Raw genomic sequence first — 26631 nt, 5'->3', positions numbered from 1 at the left:
TTGTCATCAAATCATAAATTGATAATAGCATCAACCAATTGCTGGTTTCTGTAATGTGTAACCTTTGATAAGAAATGCATAGAAATATACCACAAAATTATTTTCTAAATTACCTGTGTAATTTTTTTAATTTTGTGACATTTTGTTCAATTTTCATTTTCTGAACTGTTCAACATATAATAGGACTGTCAGAGTTGTCTTACTCTTAGTATTTGCCTTCTTAAGCCAGGTGGAATGTGTGTTGAAGATCGTACTTTGACCTATAATGGTTAACTTTGACAAAATTGATACTTGGATGAGATAGAAGGTTGGCACTCTGACATATCACATCTTCTTATGTCGATATATATATGATATATAGACTTATATGCTTACCGTCAATTTCCATTTCATTAGTTTACACAATTCTTCATGTGTAATATGTTTTTCTTTACGTCCTTGTATGTTCTTTGGCAGTTCTTCCTGAAACCTAAAATGATTATATGATATCATGTTACTATTGACTATTTATAACTGCTATTCATGTACTTGACATTATGAACATTGAACAAATCATGCCAATCATTTTCACAATTTGTAGGATTCTTGAATAGCAGAGAAATATAATACTAAAGATTAGCAACTCCTTGCAGTTGACAGATTCCAGAGCTCCAGATAAGAATTCACAAATTGAGGTTTTTACCCACCATTTTCTTATATAATTGGGTGATAAAGTTTTTTAATTGCATTATCAATTCCAATTCACCCCTCAGGTTAATATCAAATTGGGTTTTTCACGACACCACCAAGCTCCTTAATGTATTGGGTTTTTTCATCAACACAATATTGAACATTTATGCAATATCAACCCCAGATGTTTTTCCCATCTTAAATTAACAGGTTTCTTTCTTTGTCATGTTTGTTAAGCTGTTTTATTTGGTTTAAGGTTATGGTTATTTGCAAGCTGTTTTATTTGGTTTATGCAATGAGGAGCAATTGTAGGTTTAATTTGTGTCCCGTTTCAAACCTTCTGCCAGTTTTGTATTTTCACACAAAAACGGATATGTGTATTCGTCTTATACTCGAGGTCTTATACCTTTATATATATAAATTCTGACACCAGTGTCTGAGTGTGTATTCATTAATTAACCGTAAAATGAAGAACACAAAAAGAATATAAACTCTAATTATACTTGAATGATTTTGTTATATTCAATTTATATAAATCTGGGTTTGGTTGTCTTTAATTAGGACTTTTGGTTTCTGGTGCTTTATCATTATTGATTTTGCCGTTCACTTTTCCAACTGTTGAACTGATAACCTTTTTGACGAAACCCCGTGTTTATTAGCAATGTTCTCGTTAAGGTACGCGTACACGCCCGTGCGTTCGATGGAAGCTTCCTAAATGCACTGGCTGAGTCTTGCTGAGGAGTCTTGTTATCATCATTACTTTCCCTCTGCTTTTCAAAAGAAGCAGAAAACATGCATCTATTCAATATTTTTACCGGACATTTACTTTCGTTCTAATTCAATGTATGTTATGGATAAATCCCGAGCAATACGAAAAAAATATGACTACATGACACATGCTAATTGGATAAACGGCGAGAGGATCGAAATGGATCTATTTTTAGAACAAAAGGAAATTTCCAATTATAAATATTATAAAAATAGTTTACGTGACGACTGTAAACAGATAAGGGTAAATAACGCAAACGGTAGCCAATAAAAGGGTTGAGAACTCATGGTTTTGGCATATAATTGAGTTTTCCTTTAAATAAATTGGGTTATTGAACCCTGTAATGGGCAATTGCATTGGGTTTTTTATTATTTGTATTGCATGATCACGCAAATACGCAGCTTATCTGATGCTCTGCAGATAATCTGTTGAATAGTCATATAGTTTTTCTTATTTTTAATTTTATTTTTTATTTATTTTTTCCATATAATTATGTAAAGCAAAATTATATCCAGGCAAAATTTGATCCGGTGGAAAAAATGTCACAGCAGTTGTTATTTTTTTATCCAGAGAAAAATATTTCCCTAGGATATTTTTTCCTTTGCCATGAAATTCTATCTGGCATGCCTGGATAGTCAAACTATTGAAAAGTTATTAAAAAAAACTTAATGAATTGTTTTACATTGTCTTATCAGGGCCTTTTAAAGCTGATTATGCGATTAAGCTTTGCTCATTGTTGAAGGCCGCACGGTGACATGTAGTTGTTAACGTCTGTGTCATTTTGGTCTTTTGTGGATAGTTGTCTCATTGGCAATCATACCACATCTTCTTTTTTTAATCTTTACAAATACCTGAGACTACTATAACACAGAGATTGGTCACTTCCTGTACTGACCAGTCAAATCGTGATTATTTTTGTGTCATCGATAACATCTGAGTCACGTGACTTGATGGGTTCGACAAGATGGAAAAATCCACCATCTTTGACTGCTGAAGAAAAATAATTATTTAGCGAATGTGTATGTTTAAAGAGGTTTATATTTCGGTAAGTGTGAATATAACATTGAAATAATCATTATTGCTTGCTTATAATCACTTAAAATAGAAAAAAAATGCAGTTATATACTTGAATTTACTGACTAAATCGGAAGGTAATCTCCATTTTTCACCAGTGTATGGGACTGGGTCAATGAGAAATTCGATCATCACTTATAGTTCAGATGCACAATCTGTTTCCCTGATATTTAAGTACAAGCCTTGGTTATAATCCTTTGTACTCATGTAAAATTTGTAATTTTACGAAATACCGTTTTTTTGTGATCGTGACATTTCCGATTCATAATTAAGAATCACACGTGACAAGTTCGAGTGACAAGGTGAATAAACAACATGAGGTCTGATAACGAATGAAAGGTTCATTTATATTGTTAGTTTAAGAAATTCAGACTTATATTTGGATCTGTTAATAAAATAAAAGCAGTCTTTTAAAAGCAGGGGGAGGGTTGGGATCCTTCTATAAACATGTTTAACCCAGCCACATTATATAAAATGCTGAAATGGAGGGGTCACTATGAAAACTTTTAAAATATAGAAAAATAAAGGTTGGCAGGTAGAACTTACATAAATGAAGAGATTAATGAAAAATGAAGAGATGGATGCCCTATTTATAAAATTCCAATGTCCCCAGTCGGCTCCAGAAGCGATGAAGCAGCGCATCTATTTTGGGTAGGCAAATATCCACTTTTTGATATTATATCAAAAAGTGGATATTTGCCTACCCAAAATAGATAATTTGGAGAGCTCTGACATCCTACCGCCCCAGCTTGTCTTGCAAAACAGCAGTCGGACGTCAGAGTAATCTCGGAGTAATTAATTATGTATGTGTCTGTCCTAGCTAAGTCAGGAGCCTGTAATTTAGTGGTTGTAGTTTGTTTATGTGTTACACAAATTTGTTTTTCGTTCATTTTTTTTTTACATAAATAAGGCCGTTCGTTTTCTCGTTTGAGTTGTTTTACATTGTCTTATCGGGGCCTTTTTTTAGCTGAATACGAGGCTGGGATACGAGGTATGGGCTTTGCTCATTGTTGAAAGCCGTACTGTGACCTATAGTTGTTAATTTCTGTGTCATTTTGGTCTTTTGTGAACAGTTGTCTCATTGGCAATCATACCACATCTTCTTTTTAAATTATGAGATCTTATAATGATAAAGGTTCTATACATTTTCATTGATAATATATTCTTTATTGTAGGATTATCCCAGAAAGAAATCATGCATTGGATTTGGAAGAACGTTGAAGTCTACTGGACAAAGTGAAAAAAAATAATTATTATTTTAAAATTTCATTGTCATATTGTTATGCTTGTCTCAGTATATGGAGAAATAAATATTTATGAATTTTGATATACATGTTAATTTATATGTCGATGATTTCTACAACTGAGTTGCAGAAATTTACATACATGCTTAGTCTGAATGACAGGTCAATTAAAAAACACACAAGTAACCACACATCTTGATATATTAAAGGGAAAGCGACTTTAAGCAATACTAATCCTATTTAAAGAGGAGATGTTGGTATATTACAGTAGAGAAAACGAATAGTCTACATTAACAAAGCAATTTACCAAAAAATCAGATATGACAGACATGAACCACACCCAACCACTGAAATACAGTATGCTGACTTGAGACATAGGTGAAACAACACAATCAGAACTAACTTTAAACATGTTGAAAAATGTTTCATTGCGGGATCATCAGACTGACTGTACATAAAATATTCATCATTGACAGATGAGTTGTGAATTGAATTTTGATTGACAGAAAGAGTGACATCATCATATACTATCATATTTTATAGTCTTGTTTAGATCTGACCCTGCTTCATCTTTATACATTCTGCAATGTTTTTGCTCACACATATAATTTGTATGATATTTTGATCATTTAGTCATGCAACCTGGAAGCTTTCTTCATATAGAACATCTTGTGTCATTAAACCTGGAACTGCACTATACATTAAATGGTATATAACTAGATTTGTTACACCAAGAAATACAATTCACCAAAAATACTTCTTCAGTTGAGGCGTGGTAATATTTGGAAATTGTCAACGAAAACAATGTGATATTACAAATTTAATTGAGTTTTAGATACTTCATACAACCTCAATCACTAGGGTACAAAAAATTATAATGTACGTCATAAGATCTCATAAAGATTTTGTAAAAACGCAATAAACCCCATATTCGAGAAATATTTGCCACTGGTGCTCTCATGTAGCTTAGAAATTGAAATTTGACAATCCTTCACCATACTTTTCACTGATCAAATTGAAAACAGGATTTTCATTATTAATTCAAAAATGTTGTTTTTGTTCTAGACAATTCCTGTTAAATAAAAAGCATTTCGTTGGAAATGTCGCCATTAAACATAAGATTTTGAAACAAAAATATACCATTTCATCTATTTATATAGTTCATTATGGTATTGGTTTTGGCCATTGTTCTAGGCAGGTCGATTTCGGAATTCCTGAAGTTTACTTCTGTGTTGTTTGGTCTCTGAGGAGAGACTTATTACTTACCTTTTATCTTGATTAGAATGTTTTTTCTTCTTAAATAGCCATGGAAACCAGAAACGGAAGAATAATATAAAAAAGAAGATGTGGTATAATTGCCAATGAGACAACTGTCACCACAAGAGACCAAAATGACACAGACATATACCACTATAGGTCACTGTACGGCCTTCAACATTAAGTATTGTCACACTCGGGCCACTGATATATAGCTTGTCGTTTCGATTGACAAGCAACTGCGGTTGCTGCTTCTTATGTAGTTTTTTGCAGTCTTTGCAGCAGAAACTTTATCCCTGTCATATTCAATATCTGATGCAGTATAATCACTCCGTTAAAGATCAAGAATTGAGATCGATTTCAATCATCCCAAGATAAAACTAGAGGCTCTAAAGAGCCTGTGTCGCTCACCTTGGTCTATGTGCATATTAAACAAAGGACACAAATGGATTCATGACAAAATTGTATTTTGGTGATGGTGATGTGTTTGAAGTTCTTACTTTACTGAACGATTTTGCTTCTTACAATTATATCTATCATGAACTTTGCCCATTAGTAACAGAGAACTATATTTGGTAAAAATTTACATAAATTTACCAAATTAATGAAAATTGTTAAAAATTGACTATAAAGGGCAATAACTCCTTAAGGGGTCAATTGACCATTTAGGTCATGTTGACTTATTTGTAGATCTTACTTTGCTGAACATTATTGCTGTTTACAGTTTATCGCTATCTATAATAGTATTCAAGATAACCAAAAACGGCAAAATTTCTTTAAAAATTACCAATTGGAGGGCAGCAACCCAACAACCAGTTGTCCAATTCATCTGAAAAATTCAGGGCAGATAGATATTGCCTTGATTAAAAATTTAACTTCTTGTCAGATTTGCTCTAGATGCTTTGGTTTTATAGTTATAAGCAAAAAACTGCATTTTACCCCTATGTTCTATTTTTAGCCGTGGCGGCCATCTTGGTTGAATGGCCAGGTCATCGGACACATTTTTCAAACTAGATACCCCAAAGATGATTGTGGCCTAGTAGTTTCAGTGGAGATTTTGTAAAAGATTACTTAGATTTACGAAAAATGGTTAAAGATTGACTATAAAGGGCAATAACTCCTAAAGGGGTCAACTGACCATTTTGGTCATGTTGACTTATTTGTAGATCTTACTTTGCTGAACATTATTGCTGTTTACAATTTATCTCTATCTATAATAATATTCAAGATAATAACCAAAAACAGCAAAATTTCCTCAAAATTACGAATTCAGGGGCAGCAACCCAACAACCGATTGACCGATTCATCTGAAAATTTCAGGGCAGATAGTTCTTGACCTGATAAACATTTTTATCCCATGTCAGATTTCCTCAAAATGCTTTGGTTTTTGAGTTATAAGCCAAAAACTGCATTTTACCCCTATGTTCTATTTTTAGCGGTGGCGGCCATCTTGGTTGGTTGACCAGGTCACGCCACACATTTTTTAAACTAGATATCCCAAAGATGATTGTGGCCAAGTAGTTTCAGAGGAGAAGATTTTTGTAAAAGATTACTTTAATTTACGAAAAATGGTTAAAAATTGACTATAAAGGGCAATAACTCCTAAACGGGTCAACTGACCATTTTGGTCATGTTGACTTATTTGTAGATCTTACTTTGCTGAACATTATTGCTGTTTACAGTTTATCTCTATCTATAATAATATTCAAGATAATAACCAAAAACAGCAAATTTCCTCAAAATTACCAATTCAGGGGCAGCAACCCAACAACCGATTGACCGATTCATCTGAAAATTTTAAGGCAGATAGATCTTGACCTGATAAACATTTTTATCCCATGTCAGATTTCCTCAAAATGCTTTGGTTTTTGAGTTATAAGCCCAAAACTGCATTTTACCCCTTTGTTCTATTTTTAGCCGTGGCGGCCATCTTGGTTGGTTGACCAGGTCACGCCACACATTTTTTAAACTAGATACCCCAAAGATGATTGTGGCCAAGTTTGGATTAATTTGGCCAAGTAGTTTCAGAGGAGAAGATTTTTGTAAAAGATTACTTTAATTAACGAAAAATGGTTAAAAATTGACTATAAAGGGCAATAACTCCTAAACGGGTCAACTGACCATTTTGGTCATGTTGACTTATTTGTAGATCTTACTTTGCTGAACATTATTGCTGTTTACAGTTTATCTATAACTATAATAATATTCAAGATAATAACCAAAAACAGCAAAATTTCTTCAAAATTACCAATTCAGGGGCAGCAACCCAACAACCGATTGACCGATTCATCTGAAAATTTCAGGGCAGATAGATCTTGACCTGATAAACATTTTTACCCCATGTCAGATTTGCTCTAAATGCTTTGGTTTTTGAGTTATAAGCCAAAAACTGCATTTTACCCCTATGTTCTATTTTTAGCCGTGGCGGCCATCTTGGTTGGTTGACCGGGTCACGCCACACATTTTTTAAACTAGATACCCCAATGATGATTGTGGCCAAGTTTGGTTTGATTTGGCCCAGTAGTTTCAGAGGAGAAGATTTTTGTAAAAGTTAACGACGACGGACGACGACGACGACGGACGACGGACGACGACGGACGACGACGGACGCCGGACGCCGGACGCCAAGTGATGAGAAAAGCTCACTTGGCCCTTCGGGCCAGGTGAGCTAAAAAATCATTGTGAATTTGAAAATAAAAATGACGACGATTTTGGGGGAACATTTATTCATAATTTTAATTTTTATGGCTTATGTGTAAACTGGCCACATACTGATTGATACTTCGACATGATCGAAGATTGAAACAACAGCAGGGGTCCAGTTTAGCTTATGTGAAGTTCTAACTCTTTACTGATCTATTACCCAAGTAAATTATTCATTTGACTTTTATAATGAAATTTTGTGTTTCTAATGTATTTGCCGCAAAATACATTGTTTGCAAAATCTTTATCTAAATTGATTGAATAAGGAATCTTTGATTTATCATTTATTACTGACTATGAAAGGCATCCTTATTACCTGAATCTTTAATAGAAAGCAATGGCTATATGTGATCAGAAATAAACCGCACCACCTAATTATCAAACTGAAAATTTAAAAAAAAGACATAAGAGAAAGGGGTTGAAACCGAAAAAAATATGGGTTCAAAAATAAAATTTACGTAAGATAATCTGAATGAGGTTCTTGGTGGGGTTTCTTTATTTACTATAATAAAATATTTGATTTGATTATTTCTGTGTAATTATTCTCTATTCTTTAAATTGTAACACCGAGTTAGTTTCTAGTCTCTATTCTTTATTTGACGGTCCATTTTTCTCCATTCTCTACATGTTTTTTGAATATTATAAAACCCCAGGTATACCCTCCTGAATCCTACCTCCAGTGCAACGATGGTAATTGACAAGGTTTACTGCAATAAATATGTAACATGGGTACTCGTAGTGAGCTGTAAAAATACCTTGTACAAGTATACAAGTTTATTGCAATTAACGGAGCCTCGTGTATCTTGAGGGCACCCAGCTGTGAAACAAATTCACCTCCCATGCTATTGAGACTACCTGTCTTTACAGGTAAAATACTTGTTTATTAGATACAATTAACGGACCTGTAGCAAAACAATGTACCAAACTTTAAGATGGATAAGATTAATCACATTTGCATTTTCGCCGCATAATTAAAATTTATTAACGAACTATAAACTGATTAAAAATATCTAGATATGAATAGTTAAACGAAAATATTAATAATTTATTTTCTTTTTCCCTCTAATTCAATTTTTTTTATGATTTATTTTTAATTATATCCGATACTGAAATAAACAATTAGTAGTCTCGGTGATTAGATGATGAAATTTGTCGTCTGCTACTGATAAATACGAAACTACGATTGAATACGAAACTACGTTATATTAACGTAGCTGAAAAGGTGGAGACTCACACTACACGATAAATCGGTAGTGACCAATCTCTGTGTTATAGTAGTCTCAGCAAATACTATATATATATATGACATATATTGATATAATAATAGTGTATTCAAATTAAAGCTTAATTGTTTACATAATGTGTTATAATGGGAAATAATTTCACAGATTATCATTGAAAATAATATCCTGAAATATTCGAGTAAATATCATTTCTTATGTAAATATACGTTGAAGTAAATAGCATTTCTTATGTAAATATACGTTGATAGTGGGTCTTCCAATTATGGATAACAAGTGCCTGTGTGGGCACTCCTGAAAGTCCCCTCTTACCATACATCGAGCTGAATCAGATCTTTTTTCTTTTTGTCATTCAATCTTTCTGATTTTGCTTTCAGTGCAGATTTGTATTGATCTTTCAGCTTTTGCCAGTCACTTTCCTCAAAGTTGGCGATCTCATCCATTTCGCGCCAAAAATTACATAAGAGTATATTCAAGGGACGTAATATAAAAAAGGTGCATACAAGTACCAACAATAAAAAGATGATAAAAAGAGCACAGCTACCCCTTAGATATATATTATTTGCGTTAAAATAAAACAAAGGCACTGTCTACGGTACATGTATCATGGAAATGTAACAATAACAAAATAATTATTTTTACATCGGAGTCTAATTGCCTGAATACAGGGCTGGTTAAGAAAACGATTAGATACGAATGTAACAATAATAATACTCTGTATCCACGATTACATTGCGTATACAGTACATTGTACATGTAAGCCAGATTTATTAAACTTAAACTTTCTAAAGTTTTGTTGCTTAATTATTCTTTGATATGTACTAGATAACCATACTCATATTATTATATATATTCAACAAATAGGGTTTACATTTTTTAAGGGGGCTCGCGGGTCTAAATCATTTTTTTTTTTATTTAATATAAGATTTCGCTATATTTTTTCTATAAATGAACTTTATCTTATACCTAATAGAAAAATGAAATAAAAAAATGGGGTCACCGTTCATTTACGCTCACAATCTGCCTTCGAAAGAAGCATACATTTTTGTTAATGTCCTTTTTTTCTGTTGAACTAATAGGAGAAATAGCGGTAATATCGAAATAAAAAAAGAACTTATATTACGGAAATCGCTTAAATTTTACAATTCTTTTGTTTATGTGCAGCTTATTTGAAAACAACAATAAAAAATATACGTCACCGATGAGTTAAGAAAAGATATTTCAATTTTTATTCCAAAAATGGCATTTTTGCAACAAAGGGAGATAATTTGGAGCTTTTTCAATGATATTTACATCTTAAAAGTCACCTTGGGCCAACACGTATTGATTTTTTGGAATGATTTTTGTACCATATGATAAAGTAACAACTTCTCAAGGTAATTAATAAAATTTGTAATGAAAAATAAATGTTTGATTTTTTTTTGAAAATTTTATACCCGCGAGCCTCCTTAAGTATTAATTGTTTTGATGTTCGTAAAGATACTGCACCGGAGGCAAAATATATAGTTCAATGATTCGTTTTTAACTGAGAACTTAGACTGAGAAATTGTTCACTTATATGTAGTTAACTGCACACATATCCTTATTACTGTCACTATACTTTCAACAATGGATGAAGTAATTCATATTACCAAATTTGTTTTCTGTGAAAAATTCAAAACTTGGGATGCGTTTGAATCGAAACTAAAACAATATCAAGACCAACATATTTAACTTTAAAGAGTTTAGAATCCATTTGTTCAGTATGCAATACAGACGTGCACAATGCCGCGTCACTGGTTTCTGCTTGTAGTTGTTTCATAAAAAATGCGTCGGACTAAAACAAGCTACAAAACAACATACTGGATTTGCAGAAACTGTCATTATGAATAATAAAAAAAATAAAATAACCTGATAGACGGTAAACGCATTTAACTTATTCTGGACTGTACTTGGAAAGACAAAGCATTTCATATAAGGATGTATTTAGATATTGCCGAGCACCACAGCAAAACCTACATTATCCTACATGTGTTATGATTTTGAGGTGCACTAGTCTCTCAGGTGCATCTTTATATCGATATGAAAAAAATCTGAATTCAGTTGTAATCATCATTGTTTGTCGATATTTTTCGGTGGAATGTTAAGGAATTGAATGATACCAGAAAAAAAAAATTATTTATATAATAATTTCTTGATGGCTATATACCAACTATTGCTATTGTCTGGTTTAACAAGAAGCTGTCTATATGCAAGTTGTTTTTCTTTCGAAAAATTATTTTGTCTGCATATATACGTCATTGAACATTGGATGATGTCTTATATATCAAGTTGATATTGCTGTTACTTTATCTAGACCGTTATTCCCATAAAAACCGGCTGATAGTAAACTGTGGGGTGTTCTGTGAGCTTTTGTGATAATTTTTCTATATTTTATAGTGTATCTGATTTTGATTTGGTTGTTGAGTGAATTATTCCTAAAATGTAGAGTTGTCCAAATTTGACATTTTGTTGTCAAGGTTAAAATTCCAGTTGAGATTAACTGCTTTCTTTGATTTGGCAATATAAAAAAGAAGATGTGGCATGATAGCCAATAAGACAACTATCCACAAGTTCTCTACTTGAATAATGACACCTTTTAGGGTTGTAGATTATAGATGAAGTTTACTGTATTGTATAAGGCATGAGCTCATGTATAGTATAACGAAATCAGCTAGGGATTTATATTTTTGTTAGATTGGTTTACCGTCCGTCCTACTTCTGATGACGACATATCTCTTATATAGATATAGGAAGACGTGTTGTGAGCTAGTGCCAGTGAGACAACTCTCCATCCAAATCAAATAACAATTTAAAAAAAGTAAACCATTATTGAATACTTAAACATATCATTGAATATAATTCATCCATCATTAAATAGAATTAGAAATACTTCAACATCAAATATCAGGGTCAGTGGCAACTTCGGGATCAACTGGCATTTACTAGACATTACAAATAATCACAACCTACATCAATTGACATATATAGCTCCACGTAAAGGCACAATTCAATAGGTCCTTTTCCCTACAAATCGGACAAATATAAAAAATAAGATCACAACAGTACCACTAGATGGTCAATCAGACCATGACAAGTCTAAATATAGAAATAGATACATCATCATGGTTCAAACGGGTCATGATCACAGACGGGGGCGGGGGAGGGGGAAGTTCTCACTGAACTTTATAACGCTAACTGGGATAACATAAATACCTGCTATCTATGTATACTTTGTTTAGTTTATGTGTTGTATTCCTATAGTTGTTACGACTTTGGTAAATAAAGATATATTATTTAGAAGAATAAATACACTTATGACACTATAGATATCAGGCAATTACGATTATGATTCAAATAAAGCCTGTCCTAACTTCAGAGTAGGCCTTACAGTAACATCTGAATCGAAAAAAAAATCAAAATAATACAGATTACCTTAAGCTTGGGCGACAAACAAAATTAATTACAAAAACGTATAAAAACCAAAAAAATAAACTGCGGCATATTTATGAGTAGAAAAAGACAAATCCAGAAAATTCAGAAAACTTAAAAAAAAAAAAAAAAGCAAGCACAAAAGAACTAAAGACCTTGTGATTTACCTGTAAATATTGCTGATCAACACATAACATTAAATTCAAAACCAAAACAATTTATTCAGCTATAGCACGTATTACTTCTTTTTCTTCTTCTTCTTCTTTAGTTACGGAATATCATAAACTTTTTGAGGATTACTTAGGATTGGTTTACAAGAACGCAGTGAGATCATGCCGGTACTCAGTGAACCTTTAAAAAAAGGAAAACATTTTGAAGCAATGCAAGACCATCATGATACTATGATGTGTGAAGAAAAGAACTATGTTTTTAACATATATCATATAGTTAAATCTGAGACTACTATCTTATAGTTAACTTTCGGGTTAAACCCGCTGAATAGTTTGAACGTTCAATGATCATCAATCAGATTTCACAAAGGAATCAAATACAACTACACAAAGGGGTGCCAGGTGGACAGTAGCAGCTTCCTATATAGTGATGTTTTTCTTGCAAGATTATTTTGATATAATAATGTTGACGGTCAGCCATTCAGTCAGCCTAGAATTTCACCTGGGCACAACATATATATCAAGTAAACTGTATATATAATTTATATGTTCCTGGTAATGATTTCAAGCGGCACGGGGTGCTGAGTCAAGATATATATTAGTGAGTAATATTGGGCTTCTCCATTTCCTATTCTGTCGTTGCATAGCTCAAATGTGTCTTTACAATAATAAATTGCAGGGAAGGTAACTAACTGGTTGTTAACCTCGACATTTTGATTGGGGACCATTGTTGTTTATAGTTGTTAACGAAATTTTCGGTTATTAGTTTATTCCGAAAACGAGGCTGAAAGACGATCACGTTTTGCCGGTAGAAATATGGCATATTTTAATCCCCCACAAATTCAAGACAACCCCGTTGGATGGGGCCCTTGTGCTATTCCTGAACAATTTAAGGACATGCCATATCAGCCCTTTTCAAAGGGAGATCGGCTTGGAAAGGTAAAATAACGAATAAGTGGTCAACATATTGTAACTATAAAAAAGGGGGAGGGTACTACAGGCACTTGTTTCTATCCATGATGGGAAGACCCACTATCAACGTATATTCCCGTGGATAGAAACAAGTGTGTGTGGAGGGTACAATCATTTAGGAAAAATCTTTGGGTATCTAATAGCAGATCAGTTTTGGTCTCTCTGATGAACTGTTTTGGAGATGTGTTAAATAATCAGTTTAGAACTATCACTTGGCCTTTTGTCAATCTAGAGCCTTTGAATTAAGGTTATTTATCACATTATGATATGGTGTGACAATTGCAAACTAAAACATAGTCCAAGATTACTCTGAAGTCCAACAGCTGTTTTGCCAGTCATGGGGCGGTGAGATATCAAAGCTTTTCCCACATCAAAATGTGGATGTGGATATTTCGTGGTTCAAAATAGTAAAAAATGCCTGAATTTATGGGCCACTTTGAAAACTGTCTATATATGAGAAAATAAAGTTGTGCCGGGTATATGAAACTTACATAAATGAAGAGAAAAATGAACAAATTAATACCACATTTATATAAATTCAAGTTGTTAGTCAGCAGCAGAAGCGACAAAGACGCGCCTATATTTTGGATGGGCAAATATTCACTTTTTGTAATAGGATGAGGTCTGACGTCCCATGGCCCAAACTTGTCTGGTGAAACAGTAGTTGGAAGTCAGAGTAATGTTGTTTGTCTCTGTTTTAAAGCTTCAGTATTTGAGACCTTGGTTTAGGTGGCACTAGTACTCACAAATTACATTGTTTATTGCAAATATAGGCCATGCATAGTTTGTCAATGACAATACACATAATATGAATGATTTGGTGACATTAATATTTCTCTTTGCTTCTGAATGTCCGTTCTCTGCAAATAAATGGTTGAAATTTAATTATGACATCAAATATTTTTGGTTTTTGAATTTCTCTAATATGACATCACGAAAAAAAGGTGCATGATGAGGTCACTTTAAACATTCCATCATCTGATTAAGGAAGGTGGGTTACAAAATTTCTGTAATGTCACTAATGTCATTTATATCTAAAGCTGCAGTTTGTATAATAATTATATTATACATGAATAATATAATCTCTCATGGTACTTTATTTTTAGGTTTCTGATTGGACTGGAGCAACCTATCAAGATAAAAGATATCTAGGTATTAATTTATTTTAGTAGAAAGGTTATGTTTTATATAATGCTACATAAAATTGAGAATGTAAATGGGGAATGTGTCAAAGAGACAGCAACCCGACCAAAGAAAAAACAGCAGCAGAAGGTCACCAATAGTTCTTCAATGTAGCGAGAAATTCCCTCACCCGGAGGCGTCCTTCATGTATTTATCAGATTTGCACCTATTTTTAATGCAGTATTTGGAGTGCAGGTGTTCTGACAGCTAAATTTCAATTAGAATCTATATAAGTAGCAGTTAAATAATCAGATAATAAAAAAATTACAAAGTACTATGGTTAACATATACATGCAATAAGTTGAGGTAAGCATTTGTTGATTTTTTCAAATTTGTAGTTTCGAAATAAAAGCTTTAATTTGGTAGAGAGAAGAATTTCTATAGGCATCGTTAAAAATTCAGGTTTTCTCTCTTTACTTTATTATTATATGTAAAATCTTTTAGGTAAAAATCAATTGATGCATTTAGTTCAGTATCAGTTTTTTAGAAGAATCAGTAACTGTATTTGTCAAACATTCCTTTTGTATGTAAAGTCTACAATGGATTCCATCTTCTCCGCGTTTTATTTGTGTTGATATGGAGGTAGAAAACGACATCTTCACTAAGGGCTATTCCATAAAAAAATGTATGGGGGGTTGGAAGGCAGTTTTTGTCAGCACCCGCCACCAAGACAATTGTAATTGAGAATTATAGTGCATTATCATGATTATAGTGAGAAAAGTTGCTCTGATACCCATCACCCATGTATTATTAATTCAACTTGCCTTCCGACCCCCCCCCCCCCCCCCAATATTTTTTTTCTGGAATAGCCCTAATATTTTATCTATATGTAAGTAATGACAATGAATGATGTGTGTATTAAAAGTCTTTTAGACAATGCAGATTTATGTTGATATGTATAAACAACAGCTCTAAATATTTGTATTGCACAGGGAAATACAGTTCTGCATTTGGAGGATTAGGAAGCCAGTATGCTTACTACCATGAAGAGGATGAGAACAGCTTCCAACTTGTTGATACAGCAAAGGTTCAGAAACCAGTGTACCAGAGAGGAAGAAGAGTTTATCAACAGGTATGAAAGCATATTAAATCAGGGCCTTTTATAACTGACTATGAGGTATGGGCTTTGCTAATTTTTGAAGGCCGTACGGTTACCGTTAGTTGTTAATGTCTGTGTCATTTTGGTCTTTTGTGGATAGTTGTCTCATTTGCAATCATTCCACATCTTCTTTTTTATATTATAAAACAAATCATGAATCAGACAACAAAATTTGGCTTTACTTACAAGGTTAAAAGAATATTGCTGAAACAAAACCCCTCAGTATAATGCAGTCATGTCACAGATTTGCAGAGGTTTTTTTTATAAATTTTTCCTCACATTGTTATAAAGAGCACATGTAGTCCTAATCATTGTGTTTTTTAAGACATCAATAGCTTAATAATTCTATCTGAGTTTAATCTGAAAATAAAAAAATGATGAAATCATTATGAGACAACAATAATACGGTATAAGTGGACGGTCATTCAATGATGTAACATCATCGTGATAATATTCAATCTTCAGACTTTTTATCTGAAGTCCTACAAATAAAAATTTATCCTCATATCTTTTATTTCAAGTTGCAAACCATCTGGTATTGATTATATTCTTCTAAGTAAACAAACAAATACTTTATTATAATCCACTGACACAGTTTGTTTAAATACTGTACAGTGAAAGAACCTGAAATTTGTTGCACAAAGTTTGAAATTATGAATATGTTTTTTTATTTGAATTTGCAGAATAAACAAAGAAAAGAAAGAGAAAGAAGGCAACAACAAGCTCAAGCTAGTATGCAGGTGTTGTCTAAAACACAGAAAAGTAGAGAAAGGTACAGATATTGCTTACACTTGAGGGTTATTTGTCCTATAATGCTTTCTTTCTAATAATTAAAATTAGATTTTTCTTCGGATTAAATTACTAAGATTGGAGGAAATTATATAGATTGATAAATGTATAAAGGAATTTTTCGTAAACCAACTAAAACCAAAAAATAATTTGCAGCAAGTTCTAAAAACTAACATACATGCCTCCGGGTGCGGGAATTTCTCGCTACATTGAAGACCTGTTGGTGACCTTCTGCTGTTGTTGTTTTTTCTATGGTCGGGTTGTTGTCTCTTTGACACATTACCCATTTCCATTCTCAATTTTATGTACGTAACAGAAAGTAAACAGCTGACCAAATACTGGAAAAACAAAGGAGTAAATGCCATTCACAATTTAAAGTATCCTGAAATCTTCATCTTGTCTTTCTATACCAATGCATTTGAATAGGGGCAAATTAAGCATTTCAAGGAAAAGATACTTTGCTAGCCGCTTTGTTTCAATTTAGGATATATGTTAAAGGATTTTTTAATATTCTTTCCTCGATATACACTGAATGTTTAAATATGCAAGTAAAACTGAATGATGACAATAATAATACTTTTACAGGGATCGTCAACGTCTGTTGAGGAAATGGCAGAAACAGTTTGGTAAACAACAAGAAAATAGACAAAAGGTATTGAAAAAGAAGAAATGTTTCAGTTTATTTGAAAGAAAATTAATTGTCCAGTTCAAGCATGAAAAAATAATTATATTTTAATATTTTAGCATAAAATATATGTCAAAAGTTTTGAACGTTTTATTCAAATATTATTTTTTAATGGCTGACTAAGTGACTGACCCAATAATATCAAACCTTTCTTCTATCATGTCAAGACATATGTTATTATTTTTAGGCTCCTATCAGACACAGAGATGCATCTGTCCAAGTGAAAGATAATTGGGCTGTTGTTGAGGACATGGACTTCCCACGTCTTACCAAACTCAGTTTGCCAACATTGGATGAACCTGAAGATCTGTTAGTACATGTATTTCTTTAGAATTTTTCAGTTTTTGATGGAAATATTGAGCTGAGTTTTGGTATATTTATTGATTTATTTAGGTTTTACTTTAAATAAATTCATGGTCCTTTTAGATTTTAAGTAATATTTATTATATACTTTATTTTTCTATAGAATTATGTCAATTGAATTTAAATGTAAAGAAAAAAGTTTATCCAAACTGCTGTGTATTGTGTGAAGTCAAGCAGTTAGTTATCTTCTCCTGTTTTAGGCTAATCCATTTTATATTTACAGGGTTAAGTGTGGTAAAATGGAATTTTATGACAAAGTTTACGATAGAGTTACAACTAAGAATGAGAAGAAATTGAAACGAGTTGATCGTATCTTCCATAAAGTTACTACAACTGATGATCCAATCATAAGACAGGTAATATACAGCCGTTGATAACTTAAAAACAAATAACTGTTTGGAAAGTAAAAATTCCAGCACTGCCAGAAACTCACTGCAAAAATTAAACATTGTAAATTACGTTTTTAAATAATTGAACTGAGTCTACAGAATCAGATTATTTTATAAAAATACATTTTAGTTGAGATTAAATGTCTATGCTCAGTATAGAGTTGTGCGTGTTGTTGGCAGAAGAATAGATAAAAAAATAAATGAATATCAACATGTTTAGTTTTGAAAAGAAAAAAAATACAATAGTAAACAAAATTGATATTCTGTTGATTCCTTATTATTTGTTGGATACTAATTAAAGTGGAGTTCATGGTTTTAGGTTAACCACGAATGTAAACTTTAAAGGAAGACAAAATTTATTCAAGGTTGACTTGTACGACTGGTAAAACCATGAAATAAAATATCCATAAAAATTGAGTTCACAAAAATAATTGAATTGGTGGTAGCTCATACAAGTATTTAATGTGAATAATTTAATTTCAGTTGGCAAAGACCAAGGGAAATGTATTTGCTACAGATGCTATCCTTGCTACCCTCATGTGTTGTACAAGATCTACATACTCGTGGGATATTATAGTACAGAGAGTAGGAAAGAAACTTTTCTTTGACAAAAGAGATGACTCTGAATTTGACTTATTGTCTGTGAGTGAGACTGCTACTGAACCACCACAGGATGAGGGCAACAGTATAAATACACCAAGAAACCTGGCATTAGAAGCTACTTTTATTAATCATAACTTTTCTCAACAAGTCTTAAAACAGGTGAGTGTTTAGAAATAGAAATTCTAATTTAACGGATGTTAGATATGAAATGTGTGGTTTCTCTTTAAAAATCTAGAAGAAGAAAAAACAGATGTAAAAATCCTGAAATGTTTGGTTTCTCTATTAAATACATTTGAATTATGAAATATCTTCAGCTTTGTAGAAGAACAAGCAATTTCATAGGATGACAAATTGGATAAAATAGAATTAGAACACATATAATAGACCATACCTTTGAAAATTGTGTTTCCGAATCATTCATTGGATTTTAAATCGCCATGTATTCCCCTCCAGGTTAAGAATAAAATAGTTGTGTAAAATTTTAACAAGTTTACTTAAGTGGCCCTTATTGAACTATTAAACATACATGTCTGTTTATTGATTTGTGAAATAATTGTGTTTTAACAGGGAGAGGAAAAGCATGAATTTGATAATCCCAATCCATTCGCTACTGATGAAGATGCCAATGTAGCATCTGTAGGTTATAGGTAGGTAAACTCTAACACATTAAAACTAGATGAATATAAACTTTCATAAATACCAGGACTAAATTTAGTAAACGCCAGACGCGCGTTTCGTCTACAAAAAACTCATCAGTGACGCTCGAATCCAAACATGCTGAAGTGTTCAAAAGAAAAAAGATTTTTTATAAGGACAAAAATTTACAATTATTTGTTTTAATCTGAATGTTTGCTTGTGAATAATAAACTAATTTGGTTTCTTCACTAGCAAAAATTAACATTTTACAACTGCCAGGTTTTAAAGTAAAAATAGAATGCATGGGAGATAATATTTTTTTACCCAAATCACCCATAAAATGAAGCTACAATTTAATTATTATTCTCAAAAAATTCTAAGGACAGTGTAATTTCTCACAGTTCATACATTAATGTCATTGCATTTGTTCTTTATATTTATAAATGTTGAATTACATTGTAATCCAAAACAATATACATGAAGCTAAACCTTCTTTAATATTGTCATGATTATTTTCGTTCAAATCAGTCGCATATGTTGTGACCTATTTTCAGGTACAGGTATTAATTAATTTTTTATTGTTATGTTTAGGTATAGATGTTATAAATTAGGAAATGATATAGAGTTGATATGTCGATGTGAACATGATGCTGTGATGACGGGAACATCAGGAGAAGTACAATTCTGCAATATAAAAACTCTTAATGAATGGGACTCTCGGGTAAGTTTCCCTTTCAGGATTTAGATTTTGTATAATGTTTAGACCATAAAAAGAATATTTCTAACACAACTTTCTTTCTGAATAAAAAAAATGTTTCCCATTGATTAAGGTGGTCCATAACACTACAGGGAGATAACTCTGTAAAATCTGCTGAAAGTTTTAATCATGTTGTACATGTACTGATAAGGAAGTATTAAGCTTCTCAATGATCAAAATTAGTATTTGTCAAACTGCTATATATCCAATGAAAGGAGAAGTTCCAGTAACACCCTTTTCTGGTCCCAAAATTTATCAGTTTTACAAAATTGTTAAAATGTAATCTTTTATGTATTTATTAGGAATTATAATGCTTCTGCTACATAAATATGAGCTGTTTTTGACATATATCGAGTACTATCATCATTAAGTCATACTTAATTACTAAAATTTTCAAATTTATTGCATTTTCGTTAAATTTAGACGGTTTCCGTCTTAAATGAAAGTGGCCGCATTTGTGTTCATTCTTAATATTGAAATGTAAGTTGTATTTGATGATAATAGGTTACATATTTAAAGGATGAGGATGAACACGGATAGAGTCACTTTCATTTTTGACAAAAACCATCTGAAAAGAGACATTTTTTGGCAGATTTAATAGTTTTTCATATTTAAGCGTTTTTTATGAGTGAATCAATTAAAATCTTTCACATAAACTAATTGAATCAATTAAAATGGACACTCAAGAGATTAAAAAGTGTCCAATATCTGTCCTCAGATTAACCTGAAATTTGAGGCCAAAATTGGCTCTTACCCGGACATACTCCTTTTTCCAAGAAAGCGATTGGTTCATGTTTTTTGAAATTTTTATATTTTTGTCAAAGAATCAAATCATTTTTTTTTGTCAAAATTTTATGAAAATTAAACTAGCCAAATTTATTTTAGTCAAGGTGTTTGGTACCACCTTAAAGTAATCAACATTTATTTTGGGCAAAAACACACATGTACTTTAAAGAGACATACAGTATCATTAGTAAAGATATTTGATGACAAATTTAGATTCCTCACCACAAAATAACAAAAAAATACCTTTTTTTTCTTAAAAAAAAATTCACTCTTTCACACATTGCAAATTGTACAAGTAGATAATATTTAAGCTCTATTTGTTAAGAAAGGACAGATTTTTTTACTTCCTAAATCGGAATATTGCACCTTATTAACACTGACCTAAATGATTATGTCAATTTCAGTACTGTGGAGGAGTAGATTGGAGAAGTAAGTTGGACACACAACGTGGTGCTGTATTGGCTACTGAACTGAAAAATAACAGCTGTAAACTGGCAAAGTGGACTGTGTGTTCAATGTTAGCTGGATCTGACCAAATTAAATTTGGGTTAGTGTCTAATTTATTTGTGATAATTTAAGGTCACATTGGATATTTTGTTTCAGTTTTCTTTCAACCTTTTTTTTATTTAATTTTATAAAGATGTTAAATTAAATTAATAAACAAAACATTATTAATATTTGAATCCTATCATTTCTCACACTATTTGTGTTGAAGTGGTAGATAAGATTGGAAAATTAATAAATGTAACGTTAAATGGTCAAGAACATGGTAGATACTTTTGTAGTTGTATTTCATACATCAAAAGTCTATTTTGGTGCCAATATTTGCATCCAATGAAAAAAAAGTCTTATTATTTTGATTCAAGATCTCTCAGAAAAGTTTTGGTGACTAATAGAGACATGTTTCTTTATTTTATTTTTATACAAGACTGCACTTCAAATGATATAATGTTATATTTTTGAAAATTATTACTGATTTACCATTTGATAATTATTTTATTTTATTTTTCAGATATGTTTCTCGATTAAGTGTCAGAGATACATCAAAACATATAATCTTAGGTACCCAACAATTTAAACCTACAGAATTTGCCAACCAAATAAATCTGAATATGGACAATGCTTGGGGTATATTAAGATGTATCATAGACACATGTATGAAACTGAAACAAGGAAAATATCTCATTATGAAAGATCCAAACAAGGTAAGAAGGAGAATATGCTTTAATGACTACAGGAAAATTTTCTAAACTAAGGTTTGTCAATTGGTTTTGTCATTTGTTTTACACATCAATCATACAATTGATCATTTCAATTGTCAAATTTGCCTTTAACTTCAGCTAATTTTAAGGTCAGAGTGGAGATTATTTATCAGGGGGGAAAAACTGGTATCCACATGATGTTTGCTTGATTCCCCAACATTTCAAGTTGCGATTTATAGATGGTCTCTTGGTAGCTTGCTTGCCTTGATTGCTGATGGTTGTGGGTTCAATCCATGGTCAGTAAAACCGTAGACTTTCAAGTTTGTATTTGCTGTTTCTCTGCACACCGTGTAGCATTCAATAGGAGTAAGCAAAGAGTGGTCAGCACATATTCAATGTGGCTGGGTAAGATGACATTTTTTCATGCTGATTGTTGCCTTGTTAACTAGAAGATTAAAAATCAGGCATTTTGTTGTTGTACAAAGCAAGTAAAGTTTTCTCATGTTTGTCCTGAATATGCATTTAACTTTTTAATGGATGATATGAAACTACACATCATTGTTACCATCCAAGATGTTAACTATTGTTTGAAATGTTTAAGCTATCGCAAATTATTTATTAAAACTGCATTTATTTAAAGAACTGTCCTTAGTAAATTGCTGTATTTACAGTCCACTGAGATTCATGAATTGAAAGCTGAAGTGTTCATTATCTAACTTATAGAAACTTTCTACTGCCTAATCCCTGAATTAAATTATACAAACACAGTTATGATGTTATTTGATAAAAATATGTGTTTCTTTTGAAAGTTTATTTAAAAATTTCTATGACTTATTTTAATTGTTGTATGTAATAATCTTTGTAGTGATGAAATGTTTTATTGTATTTTGTAGCCTGTCATAAGAATTTATGATATTCCTGATGATACCTTTGAATCAGATGAAGATAACGATGATGATGACAGTGACGATGATGATGACGATGACAGCGAAGATGATGATAGCGGTGATGAGAAAGAAAAATAAAATGTAGGCATTTTGAAAGAAAAAAGAAAGTATTTGTACATAATCTTTTTCTGATGTCATGTATTTTTAAAATTTTGGTTTGAAGGAAATGTTTTTAACCAAAATAAATTAATTTAAATCTAAAAAGATTATATAAGGAATAACTCTCAATTTTAAGTTTTGGTTTTTTTTTGGTTAAGAATTTTTTCTTATGCACTTGTTTGATGGTAACTAATTTTTTTCTAAATTCTATCATAATTGCTGTTTTAATATGTCATTGACATTAAGCATTTATAATTTGGTCACAAGTCAGGAAAATTGAAAAATTGTAATAGAGCCTACATAAATCTAGTAAATTTTAGCAAAGATTGAACGACTTAGAAAATGGCCCTTGTTAATAAACTCATAGTTTGACAACAAAAATATTTGAACTTGTTTAAGATGTTTGATGAACATATGAGTTAAACTTTTTAACATTACCTCACCTCACTTATCCTCTTCATGCTGGTCGGCATTTAAGGCCCTAATATCTAGGTCTTTCTTATTTAACTTCACTGGGTCGTTATTTGTGGTGTTCATCTGCATTACATTTGTTTTAGAGGTGTTGATCTTAAGTCCTATTTTGCTGGCATTCTCTTGTAGCTAATCTGTTTTCAGTTGTATGTGTTGGAATTTGGAAGACAGTAGTGCTAGGTCGTCAGCAAAATCAAGGTCTTCTAGTTTGGTGGTGAATTTCCATCTGATTCCTGTTTCATGATCTTTAATCATTTGTTTCATGACATAAGTTAGTTAAGTTAATATCACATAATAGCAGGAAAGTTCTTGGAACTGTAATTTAATTTGATTAGCAAGTATGAGATAACAAGACCAGATTATCTGTCCTTAGTTAGATTTATTTCCATACTCCTTCTCTCATGGTTTTAATGTGTTATTTCCCTTTAATACTGTTTCTCTAAACATCACCATGTAGTTTTTTAAAGATGATAGTCTCATTTAAATCATGGCAACATAAATGTTTATGCTGATGATACCAAATTGTTTTTGCCATCTGGAAATGACTTCAAATATGTGGAGAATCTACATTATAGTACTTTACCATTTATTAACCTTCATTACAATATATCAACTTGTTGTTTTTGGAGGATGGAGGAATATAAAACATTTCTGGGCATTGTTTTCTGGTTTGCATCTGTCAGACAATCTGTCCCGCTTCAGGTTAAAGTTTTTGGTTGAGGTAGTTTTTGATGATGTTGGAAGTCCAAACAACTTCAAATTTGGGACGCATGTTCCCTATGATATGATCTTTCTTACTTTAATTCCAAACAAGAGTTATGACCCCAATTTCACAGTCCACTGAACATAGAAAATGATAGTGCAAGTGGGGCATCCTTGTACTTGGGGACACATTCTTGTTTTTAGTGGTATGTTTAAAAAAAATATTTGTTCAGTATTTTTAAGACTCTTTTATTTTTTAGGTCACAAGATCACAGATAGATTTTAATTAACAGACTATGGAGATGAAATTGGACAGATTCAATGAAGTGCTAAATTATTAATGATTATGGAATAATTTGTTCAAGAATTATATTTAATGTACATTTGGGTGAATTTAAGACCATTTACAGATCTTTTTTAGATGAAATAAAGATCACTTGAAAGAATCAGTATAACAAGCATTATTTTAGTAACTGTCAATTCTGAAATATTTGCATTGTTTTCATTATTGCAAACAAACAAAAAACCATACCAGATAGGTGTTCAAACAAATTATTAGATTTCTGTAGCATTTGTTTTATGTAAATTTTTCTAAAATTACAATAATTAAACAGGAATTTCTGTCTACTGTCCAATTAGAGCATTATGAATATATGTATTGATTTCTGAATTTACAGTACTGCTCCGTGAATTTTAATCTTGCTATGTATGACGTGTTTGATTTGACTTAAAAAAAAACATCACATACACATTTCACATGCACTTGAAAGTTGTTTAAGGTGCTCTGATGGTACCCAACACTTATACTAAGTACTTACTTTGACCCTTTAACAAAATATAAAAAAATCAAAAATTTTGAACCAACCATTTTGTCAGAAAAATTACACTGGTTATAAAGCAGTTTGACAAACACCAATTTTGATCATTGAGAAGCTTAATATTCCTTTTACAACATAAACATAATTTAAAAGTTTAGCTGACTTTACAGAGTTATCTCCCTGTAGTGTTAGGTTAAACAGGAATTTGTGTCTACTGTCCAATTATAGCATTATGAATTTATGCATTGATTTCTGAATTTACAGTACTGTTCCATGAATTTCAAACTTGCTATGTTTGCTATGTTTAGTTGGACATTAAAAAAAACCATCACATACACATTTCACAAGCACTTGAAAGTTGTTTAAGAAGTCATGTAATGTTATTTTACACTACCTGATGAAGATCATCGTAAAAAGTACATCTTCAAAACTTAAACCCACTGCATTTTTATTCACCTGTCAGGAGCCTGCTGTTTAATGGTTGTCATTGTTGGTGTGGTTCATAAGTGTTTATTGTTTTTCATTCTTTATATAGATTGGTTTTCCTGTTTAATTTGTTTCACACTACTCATTATGATGCCCTTTGTAGTTTGCTATCGAGTGTGAGTCGAGGCTGTACTTTGACCTATAATTATTTATACAGTTGGATTTGGATGACAGTTGTTTCATGGACACTCGTACCACATCTTATTTATATGGACACAGATAATAAGAAAAAAATACTCGATGTGTCTTTGATTTCTGGTTTTAAGTTTACGTAACATTTTGTTCAATAAATAATACTTTCAGATTGGTTGAAACTCAAAAGAAAAGATAGTAAAAATGGTTTAGATAAAACATATGAAAAGACATTTTCTTTCAATATAACTTGAAGAAATTTTAATTCCAACATAAAAGAACAGAAATAAATTACAAAACAACAGTATAAAAAACAAGATGATTTTTTATAACTGACTTGTTCAGAAGATAAATTTTGTGTTTTTACACAGTTAAGCTTATTGGAAAATATTCACTGTCTGTGCTAAGAATTTCATTTATAACTAGGATTTAAGTTTACTGTATATAATTAACTGGAAATCATGTATTGAAAATTAATCTTGTATATTGTAATCTTTGTTCTGGCTTCAGTTTGTTATGTTTTTCCATGACATTAGAAAATTTTGTTACAATCTGGAAAGTCCAGAAAGGTTGATCCATGTCATAAAACTGCCAGGAATTACATGCTTTGATAAGGATTCTGTTGCTTAAACTGCAAGGATAAACCATGAATTTTACATGATTAAAACAAGAGATCCAGGTTCTTTCCGGTGGCAACGTTAACTTGGTATAAGACTTTATATTTCATATGGTAGATGACCTGGATAATTCATTACTAGTATACAGATGCCTTATGTTACAAAGTTTCAGTCTGTAATATGTCCATTATATAATATCCTTAACCTCATTTTCATGGTTCTGGTTCTGACAACATTATTTTTATACGACAGCAAAATTTGAAAATTTTTCGTCGTATATTGCTATCACGTTGGCGTCGTCGTCGGCGTCCGAATACTT

The 26631-nt window shown here is 31.7% G+C and overlaps 2 protein-coding genes and 1 long non-coding RNA gene across 3 annotated transcripts in view; 2 read left to right on the top strand and 1 right to left on the bottom strand.

Moving 5' to 3' along the window:
* LOC134724885 (uncharacterized) overlaps positions 1–9443 on the bottom strand; it is a 43032-nt gene extending 33589 nt beyond the window's left edge. The window contains exons 1-2 of the mRNA XM_063588207.1: positions 9270–9443; positions 376–469 (exon numbers count right to left, since the gene is read on the bottom strand). Of these exons, the coding sequence (XP_063444277.1) occupies positions 376–469; positions 9270–9400 (225 nt within the window). The 5' untranslated portion in view covers positions 9401–9443. The remainder of the gene's footprint in view (positions 1–375; positions 470–9269) is intronic.
* On the top strand, positions 2318–3839 carry LOC134726939 (uncharacterized). Its single transcript, XR_010108682.1, has 2 exons — positions 2318–2483; positions 3688–3839. It is a non-coding gene; the product is annotated as an uncharacterized LOC134726939 (long non-coding RNA).
* Positions 9444–13348: 3905 nt separating the features above from the next.
* LOC134724874 (eukaryotic translation initiation factor 3 subunit D-like) lies at positions 13349–24705 on the top strand. The gene is made up of 14 exons (XM_063588183.1): positions 13349–13516; positions 14656–14701; positions 15664–15803; positions 16514–16602; positions 17205–17271; positions 17492–17613; positions 17891–18023; positions 18540–18818; positions 19227–19306; positions 19887–20016; positions 21243–21385; positions 21851–22043; positions 22934–23068; positions 24520–24705. Exons 1-13 carry the CDS (start codon positions 13394–13396, stop codon positions 23063–23065), a joined length of 1677 nt encoding a protein of 558 aa, XP_063444253.1. The 5' UTR covers positions 13349–13393; the 3' UTR covers positions 23066–23068; positions 24520–24705.
* The last annotated feature ends 1926 nt before the right edge of the window (positions 24706–26631 follow it).

Source organism: Mytilus trossulus, chromosome 7 (genome assembly GCF_036588685.1).
Source record: "Mytilus trossulus isolate FHL-02 chromosome 7, PNRI_Mtr1.1.1.hap1, whole genome shotgun sequence".
NCBI classification, from domain to species: Eukaryota; Metazoa; Mollusca; class Bivalvia; order Mytilida; family Mytilidae; genus Mytilus; species Mytilus trossulus.
Note: the sequence above shows the minus strand (reverse complement) of the source record. Positions and strands in the feature narration are given on the sequence as shown.

What these genes read in the sequence shown, in the direction of transcription:
- LOC134724874 (XM_063588183.1), top strand. Translation starts at nt 13,394, where the DNA reads ATGGCATATTTTAATCCCCCACAAATTCAAGACAACCCCGTTGGATGG. An exon ending in ACACAGAAAAGTAGAGAAAG is followed by an intron (nt 16,603 to 17,204) that starts GTACAGATATTG and finishes ATACTTTTACAG; the next exon opens with GGATCGTCAACGTCTGTTGA. An exon ending in ATGATCCAATCATAAGACAG is followed by an intron (nt 18,024 to 18,539) that starts GTAATATACAGC and finishes ATTTAATTTCAG; the next exon opens with TTGGCAAAGACCAAGGGAAA.